The 14,080-nt window shown below is 43.1% G+C and overlaps 1 protein-coding gene across 2 annotated transcripts in view; it reads left to right on the forward strand.

Annotated features, from left to right (window-relative positions):
• Positions 1 to 2,577: 2,577 nt before the first annotated feature.
• The window catches only part of ARHGAP21 (Rho GTPase activating protein 21), a 113,379-nt gene continuing 101,876 nt past the window's right edge, over positions 2,578 to 14,080 (forward strand). For both annotated transcript variants that reach the window (XM_072412711.1, XM_072412712.1), the window contains exon 1: positions 2,578 to 2,869. In XM_072412711.1, coding sequence (XP_072268812.1) covers positions 2,798 to 2,869 — 72 coding nt within the window. In that variant the 5' untranslated portion in view covers positions 2,578 to 2,797. The remainder of the gene's footprint in view (positions 2,870 to 14,080) is intronic.

The following is a 14,080-nucleotide window of genomic DNA, read 5'->3' on the forward strand; positions in this document are numbered from 1 at the left end:
TGGTCCTCATGTAGCAGCACCCACCTATGTGTGTCCCTGTTGTTTCCCTTGCAGTATGATATCTTCCTGAATTGAGCCTCCTGTACCCCCATCAGCAACTAGGTGAGGTTGACCTTAAGGTTCTTCCAGCGAAACCCAGGGAACACCAAAGCTTTTTATTTAACCAGTGGCTGAGTGCTGTAACTCAGTGGTTCCCAACCTTTCGGAGGTTGCGGACCACAAACTTCGGACCGTGCATGCGTGGGGAGCCGTGTGTCACTCAAAGGGGAAGAAACTTCCCCTAGAATGACGTCATGATTCCAGAACCAGCCCACTCTCCCATCACAGGTCTGAGCCTGCAATGGGAGAGTGGGTGGGTTGTGTCCAGAAAAGCAACCCGCCAAATTCTGAGCCTGCTATGCGTGGGAGGCACGTGAGAGACATGGTCCCCGTCTCTGGCCAGTGCGCCCCCCAAGCGGGGTCCTTCTCCTGCCCCCACTGGGGGGTGCACCGGCCAGAACCGCTGACCACCACCGGTCTCCGTGCTCACTATTAGGCTGCAGACCAGGGGTTGGGGACACCTGCTGTAACTTGTCGTTCAGCTGCAACACTGGCAGCAATGTTGTTTGCTTGGTGTTATTCCAGCATTTATTCAGTGAAAACTTGGTGTTTTTTCCACTGTCTAGATCATTGTTTCTCAGCTAGGTTTCATTGGGACCCCTAGGGTTGATCCAGAGGTTGCTAGAGCTTCTTGACGAATGAGTACTTTTTGCCTCTCAGGTCAGTTTAACTGATACCATTGTTCTTTTTGGCTGTAATGGTGACATTCTTTCCAATGGCCAGGAATGTAAGAGACAATATTATAGCAGGGGTTTGATAAGACCTGAAAATTATCTCAAGGGTTCCCCCATATTTAAAAGGTCAGGAAACACTGGTGTGGATGCTGGCTAAGGCCGTAAGACATCCTACATGTTTATAGGTTGGGTAGCAAAAAACGCCAAAAAAGTTTGCATATTTTAAAAAAGTTTATTGGTCTTTTACTTTGGTTAATGGCTGACGTGACATTGCGACTTTGTTTTCTACTACTCAATAACCGCCATGCTAAAGCAATGTTACACAAACACAGAGACAACCACTTGTGTAAATGTAATGCAAATTGCCAATTACTACTACAAGCAGATGTTTTCCTGGCCCCAGACAATGGTGGTTAAATCTAAAGGAAAAAGTCCATCCAGCTGTTCGGTACACTTTTTTTTCTGCTAAATTTGGGACCCTTAGCATTTCTGGAAGGCTGGTTGATGGTATCTTTGCTAGGTGTTGGGGCAGCACAGTGGCGTAGCATTAGATTTGGTTGCCGGGGAAACCCATCTTTCTTTGCATGTGTTTGCGCTGAGTTGCGTTATCCTAGCACAGCCAATCAAGGTGGCTAAAGATTGTCTCTGTGAGGAAAAAAAAAAGGACGATGGGAGTGCTCTGCGAAGTAACAAATTGGTTATTTGTGCACATTTATTTCTGTTTTTTTAATGCCTGGCAAACAGGTCCACTTTATTCAGGTTGCACAGTAAGTATTTAAAGAGGAACTAAACTCAAAAGTACCACATAACAACAAAAATACACTTCTGATGAAGTCCGATCCATCCGGAGGTCTCTTCTATCAGGTCCCGCATCGTCCTGGAATCTGTCTTCGTGCTGGAGCTCTGGGCGCTGCCATCTTCTCCTCCCTACATCACCCGACCCAGGAGCGAGATCGGGTTACGGAGACAGCAAAAACCGCATGCGTGAGACCGGCAATTTTTTTTCCTTTTGACAAAAGGGCTCCTTTTGCACATGCCTGAAATGTTTGAGCATGCGCAGGAGGAGCACCCAAGAGCCTTCTGGAATGCATGGCATAGGTTTTTTTTTTTTAAAAAAAGCACCCCCCCCCATTTCATGATTGCTTAGGCGATGGGAGTGCAGAACACAGAATACACACCTGGAGGTTCTGCGCTCCCATCGCCTAGGCAATCAAGAAATGGGGGGGGTCCCTTTTTTTTAAAAAAAAACAAAACAAAACAGAATTTTTAATTAACATAAAAGCGTTGTCTAAATTGACCTTAGACTGTATTAATGACATATGACTATGGTAGGGACATTAGATTGTGAACCCCATTGAGGGACAGCTAGTGACACGACTATGGACTTTGTACAGCCCTGTGTAATATGATGGAGCTATATAAATACTGTGTAATAATAAAAAAAAGTGCAAATTCTGAGTTTAGGTATGCTTTAAAATGCCCTAACAATATAAATTCCTCAGACTCAAATGACCTGGCAACTACCACAATTCTTCTCTCCATGCCCACCATATGTCTCCCACTCACCAGCCAGCGCTCCATGCTTTTATAGTCAGTCCGTGACGTCACATGTGACCACTGCCCCCTTTCTTCCCAAAACCAATAATCTGCTGGAACGGAAAGGCTAATCTGCACCCCTCCCTCTTATCCGCCCACTGGGCGCCACAGTCCAGCACTTTGAGGGTTAGACCAATGGGTGGGCCATTTGATACTAAAGGCGCCTTGTGATTGGATCGGAGCTGGCACGCCCCTCCCGTTCGCCGAGCGCCTCTGGCTGTGAGAGTCAGTGCACGGGGATCGGGGGACGCGATGTGTGCTCTGTGTGCAGCTCCGCAGCGTCTTTTCCTGAGCAGCGGCGGCACCGGGTCCCGGTGAGATCCTCCCCCCCTCTCCTCCCTCCTCCGGCCCCACACATGTCCCCGCTGCTTCCCTCCACCAATGTGGACTCCTTCGCTTCTCCTTTGTAATCGGCACAGCAGGGAATCATGGCGAGCCGCCGGACTGCTCCACCTGAGGGGGACGGGAAGAGGCAGCCGCCCAGCAGCCCTACAGGCGAGGTGAGATTCCCCTGGGGGAAAGCTGTCACTGGGGGCCTGGATTACCCTTCTACCTGCCAGGACATGCTGGGATTTGTTGTTCTACAGGTGGCCTGGAAGGATCTGCTCTGCCTTGTATTTTTATAGCTCTGCTGCTTGCACAGGCTCTTGAAGTATCCTTGGAGCCAAGTATTCACTTGTTGCTGTGCAGGGAATGTGTCTATGGAATGCACCTGCCTCCATGGAATGTGTTGCCCATGGCGGGTGTTTGCCACCATTGGGATAGCGATAATAATTATATTAGATATTGGAGCAGCTTACACTTTGGGAATAGTCTGAGTCCCTGTTATGTTTCCATGCTGTGTCCCCCATGGGGGGATTCACTTTCTTTGTCTTGGTGTCACCGGAAAGGTAATTAAAAAATTCAAAATTTGAAGTTGTCACTGGAGCAGTAGTAATCCTCTAATAGGGACCGGTATTCCGGTATTATTCTCTTTCTCTGTGTCCAAAAAACAGCAAGGAAAGCAAAAATTAAAAAAGTGGCCGGTGTGTGTATAGCCAAAACTTTGGGTGGAAGAGGAAAGGGTTACAAAATCCCGATCAGGTGTTTTGAGTGGACTTTCCTTCACTTCCTGTCTTGGGGACACAGCAGAAAGTGAGAGGTGATGGGGGAGTTCCCAGCATTGACAATATTGGGGTCCCCATTGGAAGATTTCCACTAGGTGACAACTCTGTTGTTTGGCTTCCTCTGATGACATTTTCACCGGGAGGGGTGAACTTCCTAGGGTTCAGTAAACTTTCCAAGGTGTGACTCCTCCAATTCTGTAACCCCCTCCCCGGGTAAGGTCAGATGCAGGTTAGTGACCACGACATTTACATGTCCAGTGACTACATCACAAAGAGAAGAGCTGCAGTCATGGCCCTGGTTAGTTATTAAACATATCTCCCAAAAGTAACTTTTTGCAGAGTTGCCCTTTGCCCCGTACTCCAACCAGAACAAGAGTTGTACGTTCATCCAACATTCATCGTTCCTGGTAACGCAAGACAACAGCTGACAGCTTGCAGCATTCCATAGACACAGCTGTGCCTGCAGTGCTCCTGGGACAAGCTGAATTGGAATTTTCGGCATAATAAACGATTTGAACCTGTTTTGGTATATATGGGATGCATCGGTACGTTCACACGGGCGGTTGCAATGATCTCCGGGAGCCCCTGACAGACGCGACTGAATGCACATTTGTTTCCAGCCAGGTGACCGCTGATCAGCGTCCGACGGGCTGTCATATGCACGGGAACGGACCGTGTGAATGCGGCCGAATGCCTTTTTCCAAATGGAATCGCATGTGCAATTTTCAGACATTTTTTTTTATTTTTTTTATTGGTGTGGCTAGACAGTTGCTGCAAGCTCAGAGGCGATTGGCTGCTTGTGGAGCTGCTGTTGGGTTATCAGTATTTGGTATATCATAAAATAATCCCCAGGGCCAGACTGTCCCCCATGCGGCCTCCTGCCAGGCGTCTGAGCCAGAGTAACCCACATTGTCCCTCCAGCCCTCCCCACAAAGTGCGACTCCTCCTCTTTAATTCTCCCTTTATGCCTGGGCAGACACTACATTCAGACAAGTGTGCCCAGCCAGGCCGCCACCAATAAAAGAAGCTTCCTAACTCTGTGCCGTTGTATTTTAGATGCTGACTGTACTTTGTGCTGCTGCAGAACCTCTTAGATAGGCTAAAAGCTTTGGTGCTTTATTTGGATTCTTAGAATTGCAGTTCACACATTGACTGTTTGTAAGCTGTGCCAGCCAATCAAAAGTGGACGAGAACACTTTGCATTCAAGTTTTTCCATAGGAGCTAGTCTGCTGACTTAATTGTTGTCACATTGGTGGCCATATTTTAGATTGTGTCTTGTTCATTAGTCTTTTCAGGGCCCATATAGATGCAGGCGGTGCCTTAACGTGTGTTGCATTTAAACAGCCAGTGGGAAGTGAATGGATATCCTAATGTGCTATTAAAATAAAAAATCCAGCACTGTGTGCCCATGTGCACTATAGCGCATGTGTGGTGTCCCATGTTCATTACCCCAATGAGCCCTCGCCCCGCATACTTTGGTTCTACAACCCATACACGTGTGTGGATTGTCGTATGATTGCCCGCTAAACGCCTGCACTTTTGCTGCACGCTTCATCTCGGGGCGTAGCGAGCAGATGTTGATTGGACTTGTGGGAAATTGTTTGCATGACTACAGGGCGAGCTGTCAGATTGAAGAGTTTTAGGATTTCTGTAGTAAGAAATCTTCAGCGCCGGCAGCTGTCGGGAGATTTGTGCTGACTTGCCCCATGCAAACGCCGGTGTGTTACAGATTTTTAATGTTTCGTATATCGCACCTTTTACCATAATGAATCAGCAGCAGCTGTACTCGGGGCCGGCAGGGTTGTTTTTTCGGATCACATGTGTGGCCCCCGCTCCTCACTCTTATCGTTCTTTTGTGTTTTAATATTATTGGCGATCATAACAGCCATTGGCGCCATCGTTATAAAGCAGGTTAAATGCTTCACGCTTGACATGGTAATCTGTCATGGCTTCCCCCGGCCTCAGTGTTTCTGTAGGGGAGGGAGAGTTTTTGAAATATAAAAATAAATGTGTGTGTGTGAATATATTTGGATTGGTGTGCTGGTTTCCTGCTGCTCTGTATTTTATACCCTGTTGCATTCATCCTCCTATGATTTTGTTTCCACTCTGCACCGGTGTTGGGTGTGTCAGGCTGCTGTACTCACCTCAATAGGCGGCTATGGAAAACACCGTAAAATAGGAGATTATTTGGGGCCGGAGCCACGGACCAAAAATAACACCCAGATGCCGGATTGCAGAAGGCGTTCCCATCTGTATGTGTGGGTTGTGCAGGTGGATTGGAAGAACTAAAAGAAGTCATTGTGAATGGCCCTTTAGATAGGAATGTGCTATGCTGCCTACTACCACCCAGTTGATTCAGTTCTATTTAATTTGCAAATAGGTTTTTTTTTTTTTTTTTTTTAAGGATAAAACACACTTCACTTTATTTTTATAATTTGTTGTATATCTCTTGTGTTCTTTTGCAAACACTTTGTCTATATGTGTAAATGTCAAAGATGGCTGGATGGCATTTTTCAGGGCGAGTGTCAACATCTGGCTTTATGTTTTCCATAAAAGGTACTGGTGACGGGGTGACCACACAGGAACACATTTGCGAGAGTGTTGTCATGCTAACAGGAAGTGCTTGTACAAGGACTTTCATGACTGAGTCAGAACGCATTATTTATGAAAGTTCAGGTTTTAAATGAGGAGAATTTGGGTTTTTCTATGATTTAAAGAGAACCTTTCATGTCTGTAGAATTTAAACTCTGGTCCCTGCAACAGAAGTGATAGTACTGTTCTGTCAGCCTGTGTTCCTTTCCGGCTTTTGTCCAGGATATTGGATGTCTGTGCCCCCCTGTGCGGTGTTTGCTCCTTTTTTCTGACCCCATACTTTTAGTGACATAGGGGTCATTGCAAGGAACCACAGTGAGCATCAGGGGCCACAGGTATCCAACCATCCCAGAAATGTTAAATGGCAAAATAACTGAGGAGGTGGTCGGACACAACTATTGGTTTGAGTTCTTAGATTGTAAGCTCTTCTGGGCAGGGTCCTCTGCTCCTCCTTTGTCACTGTCTGTAATTTGCAACCCCGATTTATTGTGCAGGGCTGTGTAATATACCAGCTCTTTATAAATACAGTTTACACAATTATCCTTCAAAACCCGACTGGTTCTCTTTAAGGTTTGCTCATGCACTTGTCATTTTCTTTTGTAGGTTGCTTTGATGCTGTTTTTGTAGTTAAAAGCGGGTGAAATTTCTAGAAAATTGCCATGTGTGTGGGTGCCTGCGCCTTCATAGATTATACTGCTCATTGATTTGGGAATCTTGTTGTTTGTTGCTTTCCATTACCTGTCAACCACAATGAAACGCAATCAACTGGAGAGTAGTGTTGAGCGGACCTGAACTGTTAAGGTAACTGGGTCCGTACCGAACTTTACGATTTTTGGGTACCCGAACTGAGCCCAAGTTCGGCCGAACCCAGCAAACCCGAACTTCCAGGTGTTCGCTCATCCCTACTGGAGAGGTTTCTGATCCAACCATGTTAAGATTTTGAATGTGGTTTCTCCACGTGGGAAGCTATTACATTGGTGTGTGGCTAACAGTTATTGGGGTGCTTGAATATCGCCCACAAAACTGCGTGTGGTATGTAGATGACCATAGCATCCATGTGGTGGATGCCATGTGGTGGTATAGCTGCCAATGCTATCCATCTATTTGGTATGTAGGTGGCCATACCATTTGCTTGGTGTATCCCTGGCCAAATACCATCCATGTATGCGGTGTATAACTGACTGTGCTATGTGTGTGCTATGTTGGTGGCCATAGCATTCATGAATATGGCATGTAGTTGGCCCTATCTGCGTGGTGTGTAGGAGGCCATGTAATGTATGATGTATGTGGCAAGTAGCCTAAGGCCTCATTCACATGTCGGTGTGTCTTGCACATTTCATTATTTTCCTGTCCCTGTGAAAATGCAATAATAAAAAAAAAATTGTGATTTACGTTTGTAAATGTAATTTGTAATTTTTTGTTTGAATTGGTATTTCAGACACAAGGCCTAGTGTTGTCCATTTTTTTTACTTCCCCAAAAACAACTGGACCTCGAGCGGTTGCCGTGTAACGCAGGCAGTTTTCTCTTCTGTAGCTTTTATGAATCTGTCTCTGTAGTCCTCACATTTGGCAAAATAAAACCTATCCTAGTTGCCATGACAACCCATTTTTTCCAGCCATGTTTGGTGCAATATGGAAAAAAATAAATGTAGTATCAGGTCGCTATGGGCAACCAGGCCTAGTTTCTCCTGTCATACGTCCAGCCTGAGTCACCCTTTGTTGTCATGTAAGGACAGGCAGGATCAGGTCGCCAAGGAAAAAAAACAGCAATTTTTGCAATGTTTTTGACACGCAAGGCCAAACATCTTTGTTTACGTTGTCCGTCTTTGTATCTGCCCCGTGGCAGGTGTCTCCTTTTTCTGTTGCTGAATACCAATTATCCACTGGACGAAACTAGCATGCTCAATTACGCGCTAAGATTTCTCTGAAGCCTAAAGTGGCCAGTAATGAGGGTGCGTGTTGCAAGCAGCTGGTCGCAGGGTCCAGTGTTTACTGTTGTGTTTCCACCTATTTATTTGGAGGGAGAATAGGGCGGAGAAGTTGAACATATTTGCAGCATTATTGCCCCAGGGGTGTCAGCACTCCGCCATGTGTGTTTTAGCTGGGGCATATCTTACCAGAAATTTCCGGATGACTGACATATTTTAAGAGATTAAATATTACTGTGCCTGGAAGCGGTGAAGTGTGCAAACACCCTGCTAAATAACCGATTGTAAAGACCTGATAATGGGAAGCCGGACTCCCTGATAAGGTGCAGACTGAGTTCTGTTTAAAGTTCACCTAAAGGTAGCCATTGTGTTTACTAGTATTTAGGCCACGCTTGCACCACAGCTCATGTGGTGGTGGCGTTCATTTTTTTTATTAAGATTATATATATGAGCAGCATGGTTTCTTAGCAGCGCTTTTGCAACATTAGGTTGCAGGTTCCAATCTTGGCAGACATTCATCATGGAGTGTTTTTTCGCCTCATGTGTTTCTTCCAGGTTCATCCACATCCCAAAAACATGCAGGTAGCTGAGTTCTCCCCAGCCCCTTTTAGTTGGGTGCACCACCTGGCACTTTTCAGTAATCACCTGTGTTTGGGTGGCAACTGAATACCTAAGTCACAATACAAGGTCTGCTACATATTCTTCCCACTTGGCTTAAAAGCAATTATGGGGATAATAATGTAATTTATCTGGCTGTCTTGATGACATGACTATGGCAGGAATATTAGATTGTCAACTTTTCTGAAGCAATTGGTGACGTGAGTATTGACTTTAAGCACTGTGGAATATGTTGGCCCTATATAGATACAAGATAATGTATGCAAATATGTATTGATTATTCATGGCCCACTACAATGCACAGACTGGTTTGTGCGCGGTTACGTGAGTGAGCAATGGATGAAAACCTTTTCAAGAAATATGGGGATGTTTTTGACTTGTCTGGCTGCTGCTCTGTTTTGTTTTATTACTTTGTCACTAATCCAGAATATGTTGGACTGGATATACCTGTTTTAGGTTTTGGGCCTAAAGTATTAGACACCAGGGAAGAGGGATTTTCAGAAGGGTCAGCAGTGCCAGCCTTGGTAAGGTTTGCTTTAAAAGGATTGCAGTCTATCCATTCAAACAGACCTAAACCCTACTCCAAACACAAGTGTTTTTCACCACCTGCTGATCTGGACTAATCTAATAGGCAAAGCTGTTTAATGCTTACCCACCAGCAGTTATGGCTCCCTTTATCCGCCGGCATGGGAGCACGGCTACTACAAGGGAGGCGTGTGGGAGCTGTCAATGGGTGGCATTTGGGCAAAGTTGCTGACTTATAGTGGGTAGCTGCAACTGTATGAAAATTTCATTGCATGATAAAAAATAATATAGTGGTGCTGCACAATTATCTTGCACTGCTGATTTTTAATTTTGATGGATGCAAATTCTGGGGGTTATCGGAGGCAGAACTGCCCCTCACAACCTTTAGGCAATCGGGCTACTGCAAATATCGCTAATAAGCAAAGGCACATGGTATAATAACCATTCATTATAACACATGACAGTATGAACCATACTTGCATATTAGCTTGTATGAAGTTCTGCAGAGAGGCCTGTGTACCCAGGATCACTTGTAGATATAATTCCTTAGGTAAGGTAGGAGATAGGTTTCACATGTGTTACTGAGCATGCTTCTGCTTATTTTGGGGGGGGGGAATAGTCTAAGAATGTTTTAGGGGTTGGGTAACATTTCACCTTATTGGATCAGTCCACCAAAGGCTGATCTTTCAGTTATTGGGTCAAGTTAGAACACCCACAGACTGCTGTGCTAAATTCTTCATATGGAGTTCATGGCTTTCTCCAGATTCTTCCTTTTTGGGTAGGTTTTGCTTTTTTACTACTTAGTCAATATTGTAATTATGAAAGTGATACATTGAAAAGTGAGAAATGCAGAGGATTTTGCATTAGAGTACCTGATTGAAGTTGGGTGAATAAAACATTACCAACATCAACCTACAGGTCTGCTCTAAAAGACTTGGTGGAATCTGTAAAATAATTAGGAAAAAAAAAAAAAGCTGGCTGACCTTTGCTTTACTTAGCTCCATATCATCAAAGAAATCGATGCTTTTTTAGATATGCCCACACATGTCCAAGTAGTCTAATGATGCCTCATAGTCTCTTTATGTACATTGCAGCTTCTCTTTTTTGATTTTTAAGTCTTCTACCACCATATTACTACAGGTCCTCCATATAGGATTCCATTGTGTAGGAGCTGAGCTGATTGATCATTCCTGCTGTTGATTGTTTTCTGTTAATAGATTTTGCTGTCATTGATAACTAATCTGTGGTTTCAATATTTGGATTTAGATGTTTCTAGATAATATTATTGTATTTTGGGCTGGTCAAAAAAAAAACAAAAAACATTGTGACCTAATTTAGGAGCAAGTATCTTCTATGATCCTGCCCTATTGTTTTCTTCCAGAATGATAAGAGTTTAGACTGGACAAAACTGATATTTCAATATAATAGAGTAGTATAGTGAACAGAAAAGCACATTCCCCCCCCCCTGCATTTTGGCTGAATGGAAGGACTAAACCTCCTCCCTGTTGGTTTTGTTTTTGGTTGTGTGTGTCCCTGTGTCGGACAAGGGTTGGGAATGTAAACGGGTTGTCCTCATTGTAAGATTTACTTCTTGTTCTGGTATCGGCAGGTAACTTGTGGATTTCCTGTCACTTAGGCTAGGTACACACCTGCAATTATTATCGTTTAAAAACGAACGATCAACAATTATTCCTGATTATTTTAAACGCTCTTCTGTACATACTGTAACCATACGATTGTTCAAATATAAACTTACCAATAATGTTACACAATAGATACAATCGTTTGAACGATGGAAGGAAGTGACGTGTACAAGAGAGAGTGTATCACGGAATGATCCACGATCACTGCATGACCACAATCCAGTGAGATACCTCGTTTGTCAGCGTCGTTGTGCACTTTTTTTGTTAATTATTGAACGATCTGGCGTGATTCCTTCATGTCCAACGACCATTATTGCACGTGTGTACGCAGCCTTAGGCTTTGTATCTTTGAGTAGATTTGCTTCAACCTTTGCACCTGATGGACTCATCTCCAAATATGTTTGAGATTCTACACTGCCAATCATTTAGGCATCAAGACAATTAGCAAGTGTTAAACTCTCGTTTCCATATTTTATGATATTTGAAATGTCTTTTCAATGCCTTTATACGAAAGTAATAAGTACCTTGTGCTGCAGCTACTGTGCTGTTATATTCACACCTGTCTATACAGGCTTCTGATCACCTAATAGGTTACCATCTTTAGCAAGCTATGATTTTAGCACTGCTATGCGTCGGCGATTTTCTAAAAACACTGATTTAAGGAATGCTTATCTATTAGAAATGAAGAGAAAGACCAGTTATCCCTTAAAACAGACATTGGGTTTATTTGTTTCCATTGACGATCCACATGAAATACGAAATAATTAGAAATGTGTGAATTTTGGGTGAAACTATGTATAGCTCTCCTAATGTGTTTGAATGTTAACAATGTTGTGTTGGCATTCTTGCAGTGATGGATTACTAAAAGTAACAGAAGAGCTGAAAGATTTGCTGTCACAGTAAAAGCTTTAGGCTTTTTCCTACTGTTTCCCTTTTGTATCGGTCATTTAATCTGTGGATGGGCTGCATATTATTTCCACATTTTGAGCAGATTATATAACCAAATGAGGGAATCCTTCAACCTGGGTAAACTGACTGGAGCTTCTTTGCAGTTGAGAATTTGGGGGATAGAAGCATTGTATTAAGCCTGTTGCATTGTTTTCTATGGGCCAGGTTTACTTCAAAGCAGAACTGAGCCCGAAATTCCTCACCTATCCCCGTTGCATGTATGTCCATAGAGTAAACTTTCTGTGCAGGTCTAGGCTTTAAAATGCTTTTCAACTTGTATAGTGCTTTGAGATTTTTATGATTGCAAGAGTCACATATCGAGTGACCTACACTAAACTGTCTAAAGTCTGCCTTTGGCAGAGATTCATCATTTTTTTTTTTTTTTTGCTTTTTGTTGCTATTTTAAATAGAATGTATCATTTTTTAAAAGTACAGTGAAAAGCAACTTTTATGTTTTCTGTTTCCTTGTTGGGTCTTGATTTTTACCTAGTTGGTTTGAAGTTTTGAAAATAATCAAGCGTGTTTGTTAGATATTCTGATGCAAAGATATGAAATGGCAGGGAGCCTGGTGAAACTTGACAAGAAGGGCGTGACAAGTATTATCCACTGGTGAGTGTGCAGATGTGAACCTGCATGTGTTAATATCTCCCTGCGTGCCTTGCTGTAGATGGAAGGACGTGTCAGGGCGAGGTCAGCGAGGGCGGAGGTTATTGAAACAAATCTGGATTATTATAGCAGCCGATCATTTTTCTTGTGACTGTAATGTTATTCCCCATAGGCAGGCGGCTACTGTAAAGTGCTGAGGTTTTTTATTTTAAAGTTGCTTTGCAGTTTGTGGGGGAGGAAAGCCGGTTGTCTGCTTAGGTAATCCCATTGCATTCCCTGTGACACATTGAAATAATGGGTAATTTATCGGCCTGTTTCTAATTTGCCAAAATTACAACATATTTTATATGACTTTGAAAGCCTGTTTTCTGCTGTAAATAGATCGTTAGATCTGAAAAAGAGACATAATAGCAGATAAATTAATATAGAAAGCAGAAAACATAAGATGTTATAGGGGAGTTTACATTTCAGTGGCTTAAAATTATATTTAGCTAATATCTCATGTGGGTTTTTTTTTTTTTTCTTACAGTGTGGAAGTTTTCAAGTTTTTGTTTGCTATCTAATTGTGTGCTGTCCATTTCACTAATGCAGGGCAAGGTGATGGCCTCTCTGTGAAGGACATCCTTTTACCCCTGTAATCTCGCATTACCTTCACTTCCTTCAATCTGACCATTCATCTTTATAGTTCCACGGGTTCTCCATATTCTGTTGCTGAATGCACTACTATTATACCAGCTGAAGTTCTAAGTCCCAAGTGCCCTAAAGAAATACTGTGACATTATATACCCCCAACAATTAAACATATTTCTGCTATCCGCAAACCTAATGGCAAATATTCTCGTGTTTGGGTGGAACTTCCTTGTTCATTAGGCAGATAACTGAGTTTTTCTATAAGGCTTGTGCTTTGGAAGTTACAAAAAATGTGTTTCACCTGAAATCGGGCCTTGAGCCACCTAGTTTTTGTCCAGCTAACCTGATGTTTGTATTTAGATTCTTGGTGGTGGGTCTTGGAATGTCCTGGTGCAAAGGTTGCTTGAACAGCTTCATCACCATGCTGGCTGCCTTTCATGTTGTGTTTGCTATCTTTGATATCAATAGAGTATTGAAGAGATTCCATGAAATGGTGATTAGGTCAAAGATGAGTTCGTTATTAGAATTGTATCATACTGAAGGACTGAAAGATCAGGAACCAGGGTGCTCATTTAAACTGCAAACTGTTTCTAACCTCTTAAATGACCCTGCTGACTCCCAGTTATGTTTGCCTGGTCCTTAAACCTCATTTTAAATAGTAAGGAAAGATTAGAATATCACTAGAGCACTTTCTGTTATGATGCTTTTACCAAACATATAATGATGGGGCAATCTATAGTGACGTACAAAGTGATGGAATTCTGGACACCTGGTTTACTACAACAAAAAATGCAATATTTGTGTCCATTGCAGTTGGAGAGTTTCTCATCTGGTCTGGTAAAACCATTGTCCTTGGGACAGTAAGTGAAGGTGGATCTTTCTAATGGAGCCTTGCATGACAGTCAAAACCTGGCAGACTATATAAACCCCACTCAAATGAAAACTGCCCCTCTAGGTGGGTGCACAGTGTACTCTATTTTCATATAGTATTAGTCATGTTAAAGTGTAGTAAAGTTTTTTTTTTATCAGTGTGTTATTGGTTGCTGGGGGCTGATTGACCATTCCCACTGTTTTCTTCTCTCAGACTCCAATGCTGAGATTGCTAGCTGAAAAC

The sequence above is a fragment of the Pyxicephalus adspersus genome, chromosome 5 (genome assembly GCF_032062135.1).
Source record: "Pyxicephalus adspersus chromosome 5, UCB_Pads_2.0, whole genome shotgun sequence".
In the NCBI taxonomy this organism is placed as follows: domain Eukaryota; kingdom Metazoa; phylum Chordata; class Amphibia; order Anura; family Pyxicephalidae; genus Pyxicephalus; species Pyxicephalus adspersus.